General features: G+C 45.0%; 2 protein-coding genes across 6 annotated transcripts in view; both read left to right on the forward strand.

The window, feature by feature from the left end:
• LOC143122001 (P-selectin-like) overlaps positions 1-2,513 on the forward strand; it is a 34,437-nt gene extending 31,924 nt beyond the window's left edge. For 4 of the 5 annotated variants that reach the window (XM_076282766.1, XM_076282767.1, XM_076282768.1 and 1 more), the window contains 4 exons: positions 1,271-1,456; positions 1,622-1,810; positions 2,126-2,245; positions 2,336-2,513. In XM_076282766.1, coding sequence (XP_076138881.1) covers positions 1,271-1,456; positions 1,622-1,810; positions 2,126-2,245; positions 2,336-2,403 — 563 coding nt within the window. In that variant the 3' untranslated portion in view covers positions 2,404-2,513. The remainder of the gene's footprint in view (positions 1-1,270; positions 1,457-1,621; positions 1,811-2,125; positions 2,246-2,335) is intronic. The other variant, XM_076282770.1, reaches the window with a different exon arrangement.
• A 3,399-nt stretch (positions 2,514-5,912) lies between these two features.
• On the forward strand, positions 5,913-20,462 carry shkbp1 (SH3KBP1 binding protein 1). The gene is made up of 18 exons (XM_076282771.1): positions 5,913-6,164; positions 6,835-6,888; positions 7,000-7,045; positions 7,156-7,229; positions 7,327-7,385; positions 7,655-7,735; positions 8,172-8,339; positions 9,071-9,167; positions 9,568-9,758; positions 11,493-11,608; positions 12,356-12,443; positions 13,710-13,838; positions 14,159-14,329; positions 15,456-15,611; positions 16,054-16,150; positions 16,800-16,984; positions 17,493-17,625; positions 18,137-20,462. Exons 1-18 carry the CDS (start codon positions 6,118-6,120, stop codon positions 18,921-18,923), a joined length of 2,679 nt encoding a protein of 892 aa, XP_076138886.1. The 5' UTR covers positions 5,913-6,117; the 3' UTR covers positions 18,924-20,462.
• Positions 20,463-20,700: the final 238 nt, after the last annotated feature.

Consider the following 20,700-nt stretch of genomic DNA (forward strand, 5'->3'; position numbering starts at 1 on the left):
ATTGCTCAGCCCCAGAGTATCCCTCCAACATGGCAATTATATTGCCCGATTCAGGACAGTCTGCCCTACAACCACATGAAATGCATGTAGAGCTGTGAGCTTGCTATGGTGAGATACATGCTAAAATATAAGAATTTTTATAATACACTTTTTATATTTTAATTCTTTAAAAATCAAAATAAAATCAATGCTAGTATTAATACATGAAATTATATAATATATGTGTGTGGCACTTACAATGACCAGAATAAATCCTTATGAATAAAGGTAGTGAAAATGCCCTAAAAACAGCTTAGGGTTCTAAGGGTTAATCTGCTGAACCTTCTGCTCGTTTCCAAATATAAAAAAAACTCTGCAACTCAACATTGGCCTGCCTGCCTCAGCTGCCTGTGAGGGGCTTTTCGGTTGTGCTGGATTACTGTTCACTGCAAAGTGACCAAGGATGAGTGCAACTAACTTTGAAAATCAACTACTGCTCAAACTTAAAGGAGAACTCCGGTGATTTTTCACATTTTTGACATTTCTGAATGTCACCGAGTACTGTCGGTATGAACAAAACTGAAACAATCGGTTTTACCTAGCTCAAGTTGCTGCAGCTACAGCGCTACACACTGGGAGCATGAACATGGTTGCCTTAGCTGCTGGCTGCAGCAACTCAAGCAAGGACCAAAGTCCTTTTAGGCAAGTACCTCCACTCGGCGGCCATATTGCAACGCTTTTTGGGCACTTATCGGGCATCTATTTCTGCAGAAATGCGTGTGCGTAAGGCTTCACGACACCAATCTTGCTCCAGCGGCGAGATCACAACAGATGATTGGCACGATGTCTTCACAGCACACCACATGATTGGCTCAATGTATTCACAACACACCACATGATTGGCTCAATGTATTCACATGTCGACGTTTTGCCGCGTTTTACAACAGTTGAGTGCTGTATCTCCTCATTAGAAAGTCTCTGGTAAAACTGGTTGTTCTGGTACCCCCCCCCCCCCCCCAAAAAAAAAAAAGTAACTAAGTAACTTTTACTTAAAGTACATTTTAATGAACTACTTTTTACTTTTACTTGAGTACATTTTCAGATCGGTATTTTAACTTGTACTTGAGTAATATTTCATCAAAGTATTGGTACTTTTACTTGAGTACAATATTTTCGTACTTTTTCCACCTCTGATTAAATAATTGTATTGTACTCCATTGCTAAAAGTGACAGTGCCTTTGCAAAAAGAATACACAGTTTGTGGCATTCATTGTCTTTTGATATTCTTCAGTGGTACGCTGTGGCCAACTAAATGACCCTCTTAATGGCAAGCTACGGTGTCAGGACCCTTTGGAGAAGTTCAGCTACAACTCCACCTGCTGGTCAGAGTGTGATAGCGGCTTCATCCTCAAGGGAAGCAGCTCCACGCACTGCTCCGCCCGAGGCCGGTGGAGCCATGCCCTTCCCATTTGCCAGGGTAAAGAAACACTCAACATAAGCTTCTGTTCTCTCTTCTGTCTGTCTAGAAACTCACCAACTTCATTGCCCATAACTGCACAGATTCCACCACAGCATTTACTTCTCACCAGTCTGGAAGCCAATCGCTATGTCTAGCCTCTCATGTCTCTGTCTCATTCTCCAGCTGTGGAGTGTCCAGCAGTGTCTGATGCCCCCGGTGGCAGAAGCATGAACTGCAGCCACCCTATTTCTGCCAACAGCTTCAACTCCACCTGTGAATTCAGGTGTGATGAAGGTTTTCTGCTCCAGGGAGCTCAGAGCACAGAATGTGATGCCACAGGCCTGTGGACACACCCAGCCCCCAACTGCACAGGTACAGACACTGAGTGGTTAACACAGGTGTGCCAACCCTAGCTGAGAAGAAAGGAAATACAACAAGTGCTGGATGTCAGTGTTCTTTGGTGTAGTGATGTATGCACAATATGCTATATGTTATATATGCTCTATGCTCTCATAGAAAGACTCCAAACTCTAATAAATCCACATCAGGATCTTCATATTGATTTTTTTTTACTTTCCTCCTTAATATGGCAGTAAAAAGGGTATACAGCCATCTGACTGCTCTTGTTTTTTTACCAGCATGCAGAATATGCATTGTGTTAAACCAGTTTGTTTCACTTTATTTCAGTGATAGAGAGACCATTGAGTGCTGCTCTGCTAATGTACACAGCAGTGGGCATTGCCTCTGTCCTTGGCCTGTTTGGTTTGATTGGTGTAGGACTGTTTGTGCGACACCTTACTAAGAAAGGTAAGAATATAATGGTGAAGGGATGTAGTATTGCTCTTTCTCTGTGTAATTTCTGTACATTTCTTTCTAATATTTTGTTCTCTTCCACAGCCAGTAGCAGTATGGACGAGACATTGTGGAATACTGGAATCAATCCAGTATTTGACGTCAATATTTGATGACAGAAACAAATAAAAGCAAATGCAAATGAACATAGGGCAAATATATGTAATACAGTATGAGTTTAAATGCATTTGTTATTATGAAATAAATGATGATATGATGATGATACGGTGTCTTGTGTAATCTATTGTGGAAGGAGTCATAAGTTAATATTTCAGACAGAGTCACTCATTTTTTTTTTTTTGTGTGATTATGATTTTTTATTTTCAATCAATAAACAACACATATCATACAGAGAGAGCATTCGGATGAGAATAAAAATAAAATTTAAATGAAATAAAGTAAAATAAAAACACACACAGAACACAACACACTTAACAAATACTGGCAGCAAACTCATATTGACTAAAATATTTAAAGAAGCTCTTTGAGGGCAGAGGCTATATTCATCCAGGTGTTTACAGTGGTTGTCTTTGCCTTATTAATCTTTGCAGTTGTACACTCAAGGCAAACTATGTAATGAAATGAGACTATCCAGAATTGCTTCAAGTTTGTATCTGGAGTTATCCATTGCTGTAAAATAGCTTTTTTCGCAGCTGTGAACCCTGCCATCAACACTTTTTTGTCACGTAAAGAAAATTGGTTCTTTGAATCATCATTCAATAATAGTAAACGGGTCCAAATCCAAATATAGATCTGTAAGATCATGTAACATAACAATCACATACTTCCAGAATAGATGAATCACTGGACAGTCCCAAAACATATGTAGAAATGTACCAGTGGCGTCAGTATTACAGAAACTGCAGTATGGATTGGGTATGAGTTTCATGCGATATCGCTTGTAAGGTGTGTAGTAGAAACGATGGATAGTCTTAAAATGAATAAGTACATGACTAAGGTTTTTAGAAGTAAGGCAAAGGTTTGACCACACTGTTTCCCAGTCCGGGTGGAATAATCCTAACCAAGAAAGTTCCAAATCCCACGTTGATAGTATCTTTAAAGGCTTATGAACACTACTGAGTAAAGAATTGTAGATTACTGTGACCGCCCCTTTAGGATCTTTGGCAGGATCAATCCAGCTAAACATTGGGTGGTCACTCAAAACAGAATTCCATGGCACGCCATAAGCTTTCATAGCAGATCGCAACCTCAGGTACAAGAAAAAAGAGAAGCCAGGTAGGTTGTATTCTGCTTGGATATCCTGGAATGTACGCAAACCAGTCCCGTCAAAAATATTGGAAAAAGTAAAAACCCCTTTAGACGACCACAAAGGATAAACAAAAGGTCGTTGATCAGATAAGAAGTGAGCATTGTTCCATAGAGGAGATTGCTGAGAGAATTTCTTTGAATGGCCTATTGCTTTTCCAGCACTGTACCATGCAGCTAAAGTGGATGAAACTAGATGTACCGCAGAGCGGTACAAAATATGACCGCCGCCCAGTCCAGCACATTTTTTCCACAAAAAGAAATCACGCTGAAAGGCCTATATGATTCTAACTGTCTCACTAAATTGCATTATCCACACTCAATTCTCACTGGTATCTGCTAGACAACAAGTACCAAAACATGATTAGTTCATAGATTTCACATGTAAAATTCATTTTATAGAACCCCACCTCCATCTTGCCTGTTTATAATTCTGAGAAATTCTTGATTGTTTGTGTTATGTTTATGTTATGTGTGTGTGTGTGTGTGTGAGTGTGTGTGTGTGTGTGTGTGTGCGTGCGTGCTTGTGTTTGTGCCTGCGTATGTGCCTGTGCATGCCAGCGTACATATGTCTACTGTGTCATACGTATGATTACTGTGAATGTATGTGTGTGTGTGTGTGTATCTGTGCACATGTGTGCACATGAAATGGGTTAACATGACCCCTGGAGGCAAACATACAGAAAAAAATGGTCATCCTAGGCCCTACAGTTCTCAAGATATTCACAGAGAACTGTGTCTGCCCTACCCTCCTTTCGGGGGGTCCAGTCCAGCGGGGGGGCTACAGATCAAAACGAAAAATGACGGTTCCATGCTATCCATGTGGGGGTACATGCCCACCAAGTTTTGTGTACCCCGGTCTTTCAGTGTCCCGGGAATCCTTGTTGGTGTACGTCACTAAATGTACACATAAATTATTTTATTGTAAGGCCCCCCATGAACGAAAGTACACAAAACTTGGCATGCATTCGGAGGGTGTCATAATGATCCTACACTTTTAATTTCGTGCAGTTTTGACCTTGTCAGCCAGAGATATTGTGATGAAAACACCTAATTTTTGGCTTTTTCATTTTTAACTAGGTGGCGCTATACATAAAATAAGTGGTAATGGGATGGGTTGACATGCCCCCTTAAGACCAACATACATAAAAAAGGTGGACCTCCTAGGCCCTACGGTTATCGAGATATTCACAGAAAACTGTCTCCGGCCACCTACAGGCCAGTTGGTGTATAGTAACATAAATTAATTTATTGTGTGGCCCCCCATGAACGGAATTCCACGAAACTTGGCGTGCATACAGAGGGTCATAATGATCCTACACTTCCAATTTTGTACAGTTTTGACTTTGTTAGGTCACAGATACCTTCAATTACAACACCTCATTTTTACTTTTTTGTGTTTAACTAGGTGGCGCTATACATGAAATGAGTGGTTATGGAATGGGTTGACATGGCCCCTTGAGATCAACATACAAAAAAAAAATGGTCCTCCTAAACCCTACGGTTTTCGAGATATTCACAGAAAACTGTGTCTGCCCTACCCTCCTTTCGGGGGTCCAGTCCAGCGGGGGGGCTACAGATCAAAACGAAAAACGATGGTTCCATGCTATCCATGTGGGGTTACATGCCCACCAAGTTTCGTGTACCCCGGTCTTTCAGTGTCCCGGGAATCATTGACAGAAATGTGGGCATGCGAAAAAGAAAAAAAAAAAAAATCTGACTAAACCTATATGACCGCCGCTTCGCTGCGCGGCGGTCATAATAACATGACCAAATTTATGGTGCGAGTTGCGACGTCCTATACCTGTGAAGGGCAGATCTCGAAGTCTATGGGGATATACAATAGCTGATTCTATGCTTCTCCATGGCACTTTACTGTCTTTGTCCGTCCATGTTCGCATAGCTCTGATCTGGAATGCCCAGTAATATATCTGAAAATTAGGGAGGGAGACAGAGTCACTCATGAAAGTCATGGAAACTGCCCTGGTGTGAGTGATTGTGTCATGTACACTCTTCCGCAGGCTGCACTTTCTATTTCCACCGCTGGGGGGAGCTCGTGCAGTTCAGTTCTCAGCAAAGGCCTCAATGATAAAATATAAAAGTCTACCGAAAACTTGAGTCTGGTGGAGTTTTATACGGACTAACTTGCTATCTTATTAACTTACATGATATTCTTACTAATCAGATGGTATTCAGTAGCCTACCTCTGAAAGTGGAGCCAGATTAACAAAGGATGATAGCCTACTGTGATAGAGATTCAGAGCCCACAGTTGACTATATTGAACAACTCTATGTATATTATTATGTGTATATTATCCATATTATCTGAGTAATTGAAAGTATGTCTACCATCGTTTTGAATCAAATTCTTATGTCGCAATCTGAAATGTTGGGATGACCTTTAATTTGAATTGTAACTTCATATGCGGTACCGGAAGTTAGTCCCGTCAGCGGGGCCACTTTAATGCTTTTGTTGGGATGAATACGACTTGGGGAACAGTTGAAAAATCTTGTGTACGACACCAGCCGATCATGTACAGTCCTTGACACGAATATACATCATGTCAAGGATTGGGGATATTATTCATTTGAATGTCGGTGGGAAGAGGTAAGAATAGGTTGTGTTTTCCTGACGGATACATATGAGAGCGAAAGCCAGCCGGCTGATGCTAGCTAGCTAACTATAGTGGATGACGTTTAGTGGCTAACGCCCTGTCAGGGAGCACAACGTTAGCCATGCTAGTTAAAAAGCGATGCTCTATTCGTTGAAAGTACATCTCATCGTAGTACACTGCCGTTCACTAATATCCAGACCAGTAGACCAAATGTGTACGTTAAGACAACGTTAACAACATCAAAGATTGAAGGAATAGGTCATTCTACTTGGCTAGCATCAACGTTAGCTATCTAGTTACAGCCAGCAACTTCATCTAACGTTACCTGAATGCTCCTCTGGTTAACTCAAAGTTAGGGCAAAACATCATCAGCTAAGAGAACAGATAACTGTTGTTTGCTCTGGCATGGGATGTTCTGGGATGGCACTTCAAGAAATCTGCAATTAACTAATGATATTATATCCTGATTAACGTTAGTTCATTTATGTAGGTGGGTAGTGCTTTACAATAACACTTAGCAGCTACCATTATGGGAACTTTATCATGGCACATAAGTTACGTTAAGGGACAATGATGTATTTTCGACCAGGACCCCGACAATCATGTCATCAACATTTGCACTCCCTTGCTAAATTGTGTACTCTTCTACACGGACCCATTTAGGTTCAGTACCTCAAAGCAGACGCTGACATGGGTTCCCGACTCCTTTTTCTCAAGGTTGGTGATTTTTTTAGCTGGCAGAAATGTGATTAACATTTTAAGTCTTTTGCAGCCCGTGAACTGTCATTTAATTGCTAACATGCCCCCTCCCCTTTGAAAACTGATTAGTCTCCTAAGTGGTCGGATATCAACTTTGAAAGACGAAACTGGAGCGGTACGTTGTCTTCCATTTCTGCCTGCAAAGTTTTTGTGATTACCAGGCTACTGCATATTGGGACTTTTCATTCTGTTGTTTACTCTCTCACACTCGATATTTATCTACAGATATTCATAGACCGGGACCCCTCACTTTTTGCTCCGATTCTCAACTTCCTCCGAACCAAAGAGCTGCACCCCAGGTATGACTTAAGTCTATAAATTATGCATAGAATAGTCACAGATAAACACTTTACATTAACATTTTTCTACATTTTTGTCTTTGTCTTTCCTTCACAGGTCTGTGAATGTGCACTTATTAATGCATGAAGCAGAGTTCTATGGAATCACTCCCCTTGGTAAGGACATAAGAGGATATGCCTGCTGCTGTCAGTATGTCTCTAGCATATCTCTTAAGACTGAAGGTGTCCGGGAGAGAGGTTTACTGCAGACCATGCTACTGACTGATTGCTGTTACATTTAATTATGCCAGACTAGGCATAACATAGAAAAAAAATAATCTATTAGGCAGTTAAGCTTCTGGACAGAGTTAAAGTGTGTGTGTGTGTGTGTGTGTGTGTGTGTGTGTGTGTGTGTGTGTGTGTGTGTGTGTGTTCGTGTTCTGTAGTGCGTAAGCTGCAGCTGTGCGATGAGCTGGATCGTTCCTCGTGTGGGACTGTGCTCTTCAATGGCTACCTTCCTCCTCCAGGTAAGCAGCAGTGCTCATAGGAACTACACGGGTGGGGTGCCAGCCAGCCGTATGAGGGCCCCTGTGATTGTGTTGAGGGCTACACAGTAGTCCGTCTTTAATGATAAGATTGTGTGTGTGTGTGTTTGTTTGTGTGTGTGTTTGTTTGTTTGTATGTGCACATCATGTGGTTCTTTACAGTTATTGTCCTTATTTAAATGTTTGATGAGGTTGATTATCAGTTTTCTCTATTGTTATGCACAGTTATTGTGTGTGTCTGTGTAGGTTTATTTAGCACCTATCAAGAGGTTGTTGTCTGTGGTGTTGATGATCATTTTCTTTTCTTGTGTGCGTGTGTATGTGTGTGTGTATCTGTATATGTATGTGCCTGTGTTTGTTTGTTTTTGTGTCTGTGTGTATCTGTATGTATGTGTGTGTGTGTGTGTGTGTGTGGAAGTGTATCCTGTGAAGAGGCGTAACCGGCACAGTGTGGCAGGCCCTCAGTTCATGGGCGGCCGATCTGGCCCCGTGGAGCGGGCACCCGTCCGCCGGAGTAACACCATGCCACCCAACCTGGGCAACGCTGGCATCCTGGGCAAAGCTGCCATGGAGGAGAGGGTGATAGGTGAGACATGTGGGCATGGTGGACCAGTGGTAACGTTACCTACTGCCAATCGGTTGATGCCCATTTGATTCCTGAACCCGCTGATGCAAGTCTGTGTCACTTTGGATAAAAGCTAAATATCAGTCAACTTTAACTTTTAACTATATTGTGTTTGTCATGTGTATGTGTACATAGACTGAACAAAAAATGTAAGCGTTAACACCTTTGTTTTTAAGCTCCCATTTTTCATGATATGTTAGATTTACTGAAGGTTTAGATTAGATTTATTGAAGGTTTACTTTTCTCAGATCTATACAGTTCTATATATAGTTCTGTATTCTACTGTATGTGTAGTCTTTGTTCGTGAGCACTTCACCCAGCCCAAGTAATCCATCCACCCGACATGGGTGACACATCAAGAGCCGATCAAACAGATGTGGAGCTGATTAAATGCTGATTATTGCAAAGATGTTCCTTGGACTGGTCACAATAAAAGGCCAGGTTGTTGCTCCTGAACTGAATGTATGGTGAAGTGTTCACTAATAAGATATGTGAATAACTAAGATTTTAACACATTATTTGAACAAATACTAATTTTGTGTGAATAGAGAAGTCTAATCTTTCACTTGCAACTCATGCAAAAATGGAAGTAACATGTGTTGTGTTACTGATTTTGTTCAAGTAATTACAATAATCAAATCATAACTTGCTGCAATAATAGTAGTTAACAATTATGTCCCTTCACATATCAGGCTCTGGTTCAGTGATGGATGCAGGGATGGTGCGTATCGTCTGTGGACATCACAACTGGATTGCTGTGGCGTACGCCCAGTTTGTCGTGTGCTACAGGTGAGCCAACACCACTGTGTTTCTTCTGCACGGAACACAAGCATGAAGAAGTCGTTCCGCAGATTGACATTGCTGACATTGCCAAAAGATGCCTGTTAGCTTTGACATCTAAGTGATGTTTGTTTGCAAGGTTTTGCATGCTTTTTAGGTAGCTAGCTCACTGATTTTAGACCAAAACTCGTGTATTCCGTGTAACTGTATCCAATACAATACAGTCATTAGACAGATCAGTCAAAGTCAGAGATTTTCTCTGCTGTATTCACTGATGTCTTATCTATGTGCTCTCCTCTCTCTCTCTCTCTCTCTCTCTCTCTCTCTCTCTCTTTCTCTCTTTCTCTCTTTCTCTCTTTCTCTCTCTCTCTTTCTCTCTCTCCCTCTCTCTCTCCCTCTCTCTCTCCAGGATGAAAGAGTCATCAGGCTGGCAGCAGGTGTTCACTAGCCCGCGACTGGACTGGGTGATTGACCGCGTGGCCCTCAACGCCAAGGTGATGGGAGGCTCGCTAGGCGACAACGACAAGATGGTGGCCGTGGCCTCGGGCACCGAGATCATCCTGTGGGCCATCTGCCCCGATGGCAACGGCAACGAGATAGGTGAGATGGAGATCCCTCTGAGAGGAAAGAAAGTAAAAAGCTGCAAGCTTGACTGCATTTTGTTGTATTATTGGTTGTACTACTGTGCTACTGTATCATGACCCCTTTAGTTCGTTTTTGACGGACTGGGTAGCCTCTTAGCGCTAAAATGTGTTGGATATTGATGCCAAAGGACATATACCGTATTTTCCAGACTATAAGTCACACTTTTTTTTCATAGTTTGGCCGGTCCTGCGACTCAGGTGCAACATATATATTTATATATATGTTTTTTTTCCTCTTCATGAAAAATGTTTTGACTGGTGCGGAAAATACGGTATATTATATATCAATTCTTCCATGGTGTAAGGGCTCTTTCATATCATAATGGTTCTGTATGGAGTCGTCTGTGTAGAGGTACTTCATAGAGGCGTTGTACTGTATAGGTCTACAAACTATTTTAGAGAGAATATGTTGATAATGTAGAACCATTTTCTTGCTACAGTTAGATTAAGTTTAACTATCAACTATCAATTGTATGTCACAAACACACACACACACACACACACACACACACAGACAGAGACAGACAGAGAGAAAGACAGAGAGAGAGAGAGACATCCACACACACACACACACACACACACACACACACACACACACACACACACACACACAGAGAGACACCCACACACACACACATATCCTTACAGGAGGCTGATTGTGACTGGACTCCGGATGAGCAGAATGTTTACTGCAGGGCTGAATGAGAGGAAGTCAGTGATGGGCAAACATCCTGTAGCCTTCCTGCCTAGCACTGTGGAGATTACAGCAGCAGCCTCACAGCCTCAGCCTCAGGATCAGGTGGCACAGTCTGCGTGGCACAGTCTGCGTGGCAAAGGCTGCGTGGCAAAGGCTGCGTGGCACAGTCTGCGTGGCACAGGCTGCGTGGCAAAGGCTGCGTGGCACAGGCTGAGTGGCAAAGGCTGCATGGCACAGGCTGAGTGCTTCTCCTGCTGCTACAGTAAGGGGGTCTGTCTGAGGGAAACGCGGAAATCACGGCAGTGATCCGAAGTTGGACTAGTGCACTCGCAGCTTCCTTTGTTGATTGAGAAACAGTTTATAGCAGAGAGATTGACTGTCATATCACAGATGATGATCAAGCCTGATGATTTTTCTCTACGAAACTCCCCCTAGCGTCTGTACATGTCGATACGTGTGTGAGCCCTCGCTCGGTCTGAAGCTCTTTTCTTTTTCTTTGAATCTTCCGTCAAGGGTTTTCGCTGCTTCTTCGCCAGCTCTGCCATTATACACACGTTTGCAACAATCGCTAGCGTTTTGTTAGCCTGCCTCTGTGCTGTGGATGCAGGATGTAAACTGATCCTGCTTCTCGCGATGTCTGAGACTTTGTGAGACTGGAGGTCGGCGGGTTTGATACACTGAACTTGCAAGTGGGATATTCTTCCTACAGGCAGTAGGGGCGGGCGAGAGAGTCTTCATTCGCCCTGTAATAAGTCATTTAGAGACTCTAGCATTGTTTCTAGAAAATAGTGTTGTTTCTGGTGGAGAGACTCTAGCCTTGTTTCTAGAGATTCTAGTGTTTCTAGAGACTAGTGTTGTCTCTGGTGGAGAGACTCTAGCCTTGTTTCTGATGACATTAGTGTTGATTGTGCTGTGTTTTCCATGCAGGTGTGTTCAGCTTGTCCTGTGTTTTCCATGCAGGTGTGTTCAGCTTGTCCTGTGTTTTCCATGCAGGTGTGTTCAGCTTGAACGTGCCCGTGGAGGCGCTCTTCTTCGTGGGTAACCAGCTCATCGCCACCAGCCACACGGGCAAAGTGGGCGTGTGGAACGCCGTTACCAAACACTGGCAGGTAACAAGGAAACAACAAACATATTATAGTCAATATATGGGATTAATTTGCTGAGGAAAATTATCAATATTTTAGCACCATTGGTTGCATGAATGAATCAGTCAGATATATCATCTTAGTCATCATTATCAACCATTGTTTATTCAGGGAAGATTGACTGAACATTAAAGGAATTATCCGGAGTAAAATGCACTTTAGATCAATTTACGGATGATTGGGAGTACACACGTTGAGTTGACATCAAAATCATGTAATTCGGATGTGTTTTGAGAAAGTTCGATTTTACCGTTTTTAGTCAAAACTCGTTAGCGTGGAAGTGAGAAGGGCATATTATTTTGCCGCTACAAAACGCTATTTTTATACCTCTTCTACAGTTCCAAACAACATTACACTTACGTGGTAGTGAGTAGCGGGTCCCTAAAGCCAAACCGAAGTATCCCGAGGTCTTTATGTGGTCGGATAGAGAGTCCAGAATGAATTTCATTAAGCCAGTACCTTTCCGGAAATGTTGCCATCTTTGCTGCCATCTTTAGGGGAAAGTCCGTAGGAGTTTGATGTCAACTCAACGTATGTACTCCCAATTATCCGTAAATTGATCTAAAGTGCATTTTACTCCGGATAATTTCTTTAAGCTCTTTTTACAAGCTCTGTTACAATACTGTATCCTAACATGCTAAAAGAGAAGTATTGTAAGTAGAGTAATCTCTGTTTGTGTGATGACTCCTCTTTTCCCCTCCTGTGCACCAGAATCAGGACGTGGTTCCCATCAACAGCTACGACACGGCCGGGTCCTTCCTCATCCTGGGCTGCAACAACGGCTCCATCTACTACATCGGTACGCCACTGCAGGCCTCTCCCTGGTCCTCACCTGCTTTTTTTTTTTCTTTTTTTTTTTTTCTGGGATTCTGTCTGGGATGAGGGCATGAATTGATGGGTGCGAGATAGAGGTGTGGAAATCTTTTTGAGAATGTGTCGACATTAACAGGGCTTGAAGTTCTCAGGCACTGTGCCTGAATTCAGGCTAGGCTATGTAAGATGTGAAAATGGATTATTATATACAACAATTTCTGATAACTTCAGGCACCGAAATTCTCCTTGCTTTAAGCCCTGCATTGAGCTTGCTCATCTGTTTAACTCTATCTGTTGTTTTGTTGCTGCTGAGGCTACGTTAGCCCTGGTCAGTGTTTTTTGTTTTTGTCAAATGGAGGATATTATATATATATATAAGTTAGCAAGCCTTAATAGTCAACGGCCTCATAGAGACTTCCTGCCGTCACTCTGTTTTCTTCTCCGTTATTCGCAGATTGCCATTGATTTGGGTCAGTTTGTCTTAGTTTGCTCTTCTCTCTTGTCTGACCACAAAGCCGATGAGGTTAAATAGGAAAATTGAACACCTCCACTGACCGTCCGGTATACATTTGGGCCGTATAATTGACACAGCCATCCCAAGGTTGTGTGTACAAACTCAGAGTGTGTGGGTTAGGGCTGCAACTAACGATTATTTTCATAGTCAAGTAATCTGCTGATTATTTCAATTAGTCCATGTAGTTTCTTGATCGATAAAAAGCCAGAAAATGGTGAAAGAATTTCCATCATTGTTTCCCAAAGCCCAAGATTATGTTTTCAAATGCCTTGTTTCGTCCACACACCAAAGATATTTAGTGCACTTTCAAAAAGCTGCAAATGTTCAAGTTTAAGAAGCTACAATCAGAGAATTTTGATGTATTTAATATTCAACAACTAATCAATTAATCGTTGCCAACCATAGTGTGGGTGGAGGAGAATTCTATGAGTGCACATGTCAGTGTGCAAATAGGTTGTGCAAGTATATATCTCTATATACATTATATTTGTGTCTGTGTCTCTCTCGCTTCCTCTCTCTCTCTCTCTCGCTTCCTCTCTATCACTTTCACCATCTCTGAGTGTGCATGTGTCTTTATGTATATATTTTCTGTGTGTTTTGCCTGTCCTTATTGTGTGTGTGTGTGTGTGTGTGTGTGTGTGTGTGTGTGTGTGTGTGTGTGTGTGTGTGTGTGTGTGTGTGTGTGTGTGTGTGTGTGTGTGTGTGTGTGTGTGTGTGTGTGTGTGTGTGTGTGCTCAGATGTGCAGAAGTTCCCCCTGCGGATGAAGGATAATGACCTGCTGGTGACTGAGCTGTACCGAGACCCCAGTGAAGACGCTATCACCGCCCTTAGCGTTTACCTCACGCCCAAAACAAGCATCATGAAATGTGATTCACTCCTTATGTTACTTTACACACACACATACACACACTTTAAGTGAATTCCTTCTCTATTAATAATTTATTAATGCTCTTTAATGTTTTGTTTTTTTATGAGTGGTCTTTAAAATTAATGACATCAAACTGTCAGCCCATAATGTTTTATTGTTCCTATTTTGAGACACACCTTGACTGTTCTGCTCAGCAGAATCCTAACAAAACAAATCCTAACCTGTAAATGGCGTCTGTGTGTGCGCGCGTGTGTATGTATGTGTATGTGTGGGGGTGCACGTGCGTGTGTATATGGTGTGTGTGTGTGTGTAACTCAGGTGACAGTGGTAACTGGATTGAGATAGCGTACGGCACCAGCTCTGGCACGGTGCGAGTGATCGTCCAGCACCCCGAGACGGTGGGCTCGGGCCCCCAGCTCTTCCAGACCTTCTCCGTCCACCGCAGCCCCGTCACCAAGATCATGCTCTCCGAGAAACACCTCATCTCAGGTACGTCACACACACACCTGGGCATCAACAACACGTTACATTTATATAGTGCTTTTTTTAGACACTCAAAGCGCTTCACAGTGAAGGAGGAACCTCACTAACCACCGCCAATGTGTAGCACCCACCTGGAGGATGCATGGCAGCCATTATGTGCCAGAACGCTCACCAATGGGGGATGATTAGGGGGCCAGATTGAGTGAGCCAGGTTGGGACACCTGGTCATCAACATTAAGATCTCTGAGAAATGAGTCAACTCAGGTTCACACCTGAGGTACATTCAAATTCGCAAACATACTGTAGGCGAACGTTTGCAAAGAGTTTGAGGAGGTATTTCTCCACGAACATACAGTGGACCTGGACATAAGCTGGAATGTTTACACCAAATGATTAAAATTGAGAGACTAGAAAATATATTCACCACCAATGTTTGCCACTGTTTGCCGAATTTGAACGCACCTCAGCCCTTACACACCTCATCTCAGGTTCACCCGCCCTTAAAGGGACACCAGGCAACGTTTTCGTGTTAATTAATCATCTTCGTAAGTCGGTATAGTTAAATGACTCATTACGGGGCGAATGAAGGCTCTCTCGCCCGCCCCTACTGCCTGTAGGAAGAATATCCCACTTGCAAGTTCGATGTATCCTACCCGCCGACCGAAGCAGTTTACATCCTACATACAGCACAGAGGCAGGCTAACGAAACGCTAGAGATAAGAGAGATAACAAAACGAATGTGATAAACAGGTAACCACACACCTTAATAGCCTACCGTACCGACAGTTCCCTTTTTGACCAAGCTTGGGGAATCCTCTCCTTTTGGAGCTATTTTTTTCACACCAGGCTACACAAGGAAGTTGTAGTTTTTCCGAAGCAAGCAAAGTAAGAGATGTGGTGTGAGTTGTGCTTCCCAGTTGGAGAGTGTTTATGCCCCAGATAAAACGCTTCATTTGTGTTACTACCTCCTTAAAGGGCACTGCTCCTGGTATTTTGCTGGTGCTGCAGCTGCTCAGTCCCTGAGTGTGTTTTGCAGTGTGTTTCCCAGCATGCTCCATGTTTCTATTTGTGTTTGTTGTGTTGTGGTGTTTTATAGTACGTGTTTTAAAGTCCTCTAAATTCGTATTTGCAGTGTGCGCGGACAACAACCACGTGCGCACCTGGACGGTGACGCGTTTCCGCGGGATGATCTCCACACAGCCGGGCTCCACGCCACTCTCCTCCTTTAAGATCCTCTCACTGGACGACATCGACGGACACGCCGGCTGTGGTGCCGGCACTGAGATCGGTCAGTCACAGAAAGGGAGTGGGGTGCAGGGCTGGGTTAAATGTTAAAGGTTAAAGGTCATTCTAACAAGATTCTGCTCCGCAACTTCTGACGGTCCTAAAATTCGGGGGATCTTTTGGTACTCTGTCAGATGCTTAAAGTCACTGGGTGCAGACAGTCTAGGATGCTGTAAAGAGCCTAAAGGAGCATGGTGGGTAGCTATTGGAAGTCTCAGCTGTCGGAAGATTCATCCATTCCTGTGAAGTAGTACCCATAGCCTAGTACTCATCGGAAGATTCATCCATTCCTGTGAAGTAGTACCCATAGCCTAGTACTCATCGGAAGATTCATCCATTCCTGTGAAGTAGTACCGATAGCCTAGCATTAGCGCGCTGCATAGATGGCAGTCTGCTGACTAGTCCTGCAGTGCTTTTAGTGAAGATGTTCCTTCCTCCCCCTGCAGGTCCATACGGGGAGAGAGACGACCAGCAAGTGTTCATCCAGAGAGTGGTCCCCGACACCGACAAGCTCTATGTCCGACTCTCCTCCAACGGGAAGAGGTCAGTCCCACAGGTTCAGTCAAATGGAATCTGTTTGGGTTAAATTATGGGTTAAATTTAAGCAATAAATGGGTTAAATTTAGGCAATAAAGCACAAGCTCTTGCATGGACTTACCGGAACTTCCGGTACTTCTCCCTCTCTATGTGATTGGTCCTCTCCCGTGTAGCACCAGACTGGAATTCAGAAGCGCGGTCAATGTCCTTTTAGGCAAGTCCCTCCACTCAGCGGCCATAATGCAACGCTTTTTGGGTACTCATCATCGGGCATCCTATTCGGCAGAAATGCGCGTGTTCAAGGCTTCACGACACCAACCGTGCTCCAGCAGCGAGTTCACAACACATGATTGGCATGATGTCTGCACAACACAGCACATAATTGGCACAATGTAGTAACATCACACCACATGATTGGCTCAATGTATACACATGTCGACGTTTTGGCGAGGAAGGGGTGGGATATGTGTAGACAACGGCCATATTGGCCATGCATTTCTATGGAGGATTTTTTGAGTGTCTCTTCATTAGAAAGTCTCTGGCGCGGTGGAACTACCTTTTTCAGCATATAGCCTTTATTTGCAGTAGACCAAGCTGAATGTTCGTCTGATATCATTTCCTGCGTGACCTTTGCTCCTGGTCTGTGTCCCGTCAGGGTGTGTGAGGTGCGCTCGGTGGATGGCACGTCCATCACGGCTTTCATGGTGCACGAGTGCGAGGGCTCCAGCCGCATCGGCTCGCGTCCTCGCCGCTACCTCTTCAGTGGCCACGGCAACGGCAGCATCCAGATGTGGGACCTGACCACCGCCATGGAGATCGCCGGGAAGGTCGACATCAAAGGTCAGGAGCCTGACGGGCAGCGCCATGCTACTGTGAACCAAAAACACTGAGGCTTTCACCCCCAGTTTGCACTAGTGACAGTAATGGGCAGAAATGGGTAGTAGCGTCACCGGTGGTAGCAGCGGTAGCATCAACTGTCGGCCCTTGTTCCATTCCCAAACCCACCGCTACGAGTTTGTGTTCCTTTGGATAAAAGTGTCTGCGAAATACCAGTCACTTGTTACTTTTCTTGTACGTTTCATACACCTCAAGACCCAAAACACTGGCTAAAATCATACGCTTTGTGTACATGTATGTTAGTAGTTCATGCTCTATTTCTTTAACTCGTATTGTAAGTGGCCCAGTGTCCACAACAAATGGGGTATGATAGCGACTGTGCATCTGTCTGAAGTATAAAAGCAGTATAAGAATAAAGGACAATTAGGAAGTAGTTTAACGGATATGATAGTTTCTGGAATGTGATTGGTTGGTTGCTGGAATCTGATTGGTGTTGTATGTTGATTGGCAGCGCTGGGCGGGCCTACAGAGGAAGAGCTGCTGGAGCTGCTGGATCAGTGTGATCTGGCATTGACCCGGACGCCAGACATGAGTCCAGCTGCCTCACTCACACACTCCAGCACGCCACGCTCATCCACCTGCAGGTACAGCTGTCACACACACACACACACACACACACACACACACACACTCACAACCACACACACACACACACACACACACACACACACACACACACACACACACACACACACTCACAATCACAATCACACACACACTCACACACTCACTCTCACTCACACAAACTCATTGACCCATCTCACTGACATGAATCCAGAAACCTCACTGGCGCATATATTTATGTCTATCCTGCCTAAGCAGAAGGATAATCTGCTTATCTTGTTTCTTCTATCATCTAACTCCTTTAACTCCCTCTCTCCCCGACTTTCTCTCTCTCCCACTCACTCTCTCTCTCCCACTCTCTCTCTCTTCCTCTCTTTTTCTCTCTCTCTCCCACACTCTCTCTCTCTCTTTTCCTCTCACACTCTCCCCCACACTCTCTCTCTCTCCCCCACACTCTCTCTCTCTCCCACACTCTTTCTCTCCCCTCCTCTCTCTCTTCCTCCCCCCTCCTCCCTCTGTCCTGTCCTCCAGCCTGGTGTCCCAGACGTCCAGTGATCGTGGGGTCGTCCTCCGCGGTGCTGCGGCTGGTCTGACCGGCAGCCTGCCCCGCCAGGCGCCCCTGGTGCCCTTCTCCCGCCCCCCCCCTGGGCCGGCGCAGGCTCTGGGTTTGAGCCAGGCGTCCCTGAGCGCCGGCGGCGGTGGCAGCGGCAGCAGCCCCCTCCCTCCCCGCGGCCCCCCCGAGGCCCTGCGGCGCGGCAGCTTCGCCGAGCGCTGCCAGGAGAGAGCCAAGGGCGCCGAGGGCATGGGCATGGGGGCGGGCATGGGCATGGGGGCGGGCGTGGGCATGGGGGCGGGCGTGGACGCGGCGGCGGCCGCTGGGAGACGCAGCCTGGCCGTGTCCAGCGAGCTGGAGGCGCGTCTGGGGCTCCGCTCGCCGCCCGGCTTCCCCTCTTCGTCCCCCTCCCATCCTCCTCACCCTCACCCCCACCCCCACTCGCACCCCTCCTCTCCGTCTCAGGCTGCCCTGGCGGCAGCCGCAGCAGCGGGGCCTTCGTCGTCCTCCTCGTCCTCCTCTTCCTCCATGAGGAGGTCTCCGTCTGCCGTGTCGTCTGGAGCGGGCGTGGGAGCGGGAGCTGGCCCAGCCCTCAGCCCGACGCGCTCCCAGACGCCCGTCTCTCCCCCGCGTCGACCATCCGCCACTGCCGCCGGCCCCAGTGCAGAGGCCACACCCACCGACAGCACCAGCCCCGCCTCCGACAGCCTGGCGTCGCCCCCAGCAACCAGCCCCAAACCACACATGAACGAGACAAGCTTTTGATTGGCTGGATGCATGCTTTGAGCGTGTGTGTGTATGTGTGTGTGTGTGTGCGTGTGTTTGCAAACAAAAATGTAGCTGAAGTAAATCTTTAAGATTACAGGATCTTTTTTAATGACTGCAATCTCTAAATGTCTTCCATGAAGTGTTTGCAGTTGTGTCAAGGGCTTCCCAACCATAGCTTTACCATGGGGGTGCGGGGGGGGGGGGGGAGTTTTATTTGTTTATTTATTTTGTTTATTTTTTTCTAACGTATAATGTATGAATTGAACCACGTTGAATCAGATACTTACGACTGATTCACCCTGTCTCTCCGGCCCTCAGTGCTGCACTGTTGAGCTCCAGACGTAACGCAAGCATTCCTCCATCTCGACTCCGTCGGCCCGTCTCATACAGAGTGGACTCCATTTCCATGAGAAGTGATGTGTTTGCACAAAGAGAAACTGAAAGAAATTCATTCCACCGCTTCAGATGGCTGACGGCTGGGGTATGGGGCTCGGGTCAAGTAGAAACAGATGGACTTAAGCCGAGGCTTACGGTTGTCAGTGGCTCTCTCAGAACCGGGCCGATTTGGCTCGGGGGGGGGACCAGGGAACTCCTCCTACCCTGTAGAGTACCAGAGTCCAGAACCATAATTGGGCCCAGATTAGAGTTGACCACAGAAGTGGTTCATGCCCCTTTGAAACCCAGTTCCAGAGTGGGTGGGACATATCAGTGTTGAGAGGGAACAGTCTTACACGATTGGACCAGAATTTAACTGTCAATCCAGACTTCCAGGTTGATGAGTTTTTCTTTGGCCATTTTGTGATATTCACTACAGGAAGCTCCGTTAGACTTGATTGTAAGTGTGCCCCGCTTGGCTATGCTAACATATGATCATATTCTTTTGTTCTTCCTCTGCAGAACAGAATCCACTTATTGGCTGCATATGTCCAGAGCCAGTTTTGAGTACAGCCAGGGTCCAGATTGTACTGTATGTCCAGGCTAGATACCATAGCTATGGCAGAAAAGGGCCATTTCAAGTGTGTGTGTGTGTCTTTGGGGGTGGGAGGGTGGTGTAGGTTGAGTTGCCTTTGCTGTGTGTTTGAGTGCCTTGCTGAGGATGGGATACTAACACTGCCAATCAAGATCAGATGGCCAACAGAGGTGTGTGTGTGTGTGTGTGTGTGTGTGTGTGTGTGTGTGTGTGTGTGTGTGTGTGTGTGTGTGTGTGTGTGTGTGTGTGTGTGTGTGTGTGTGTGTGTGTGTGTGTGTGTGTGTGTGTGTGTGTGTGTGTGTGTGTGAGAAAGTAACCTTGTTCATTGTTGTTCTGTGCTCCCTCATGTGTTGTCCTGCTGGTTTTAAAGAGAATCAGTTCATCATAGAAAACTGAACTCTTCAGTCAAGACTACTGGACACATCAGAATAACCTGCAGAAAGAATATCATGAAGACATGGAAACAGGTCTGTTTAGTGTGTGTATGCAGAATGTTGTTTTAAATTGTACAATGTTACTGGTCTAACGTCTTCCTAAAGAATTTAATAATAAAAACTATAAAGGTTTGTTTGTGTCAGAGGTTTTGCATTTAGAACACTCTTTACACTCTTCCAGCAATCACAGTACACAACACACAATGTCATTTTATAAAAGCATTTTACTCAAAGAAGTTGAGATAGCTGGCAGGAGCTTTGTACATACAAAATGTGTTTATTAGAAGTCAAAAGCCTGTGGCCGTTAGCAAACTACTGCGAGTGACGGCCTGCAGCTCTGTCTGATCCGCTTAAAGGAAGATGATCACAG

Source organism: Alosa pseudoharengus, unplaced genomic scaffold, assembly GCF_046254945.1.
Source record: "Alosa pseudoharengus isolate Yale_2024_CS ecotype anadromous, Long Island Sound unplaced genomic scaffold, YU_APseudo_1.1 YU_APseudo_1.1_scf_13, whole genome shotgun sequence".
Taxonomy (NCBI): domain Eukaryota; kingdom Metazoa; phylum Chordata; class Actinopteri; order Clupeiformes; family Clupeidae; genus Alosa; species Alosa pseudoharengus.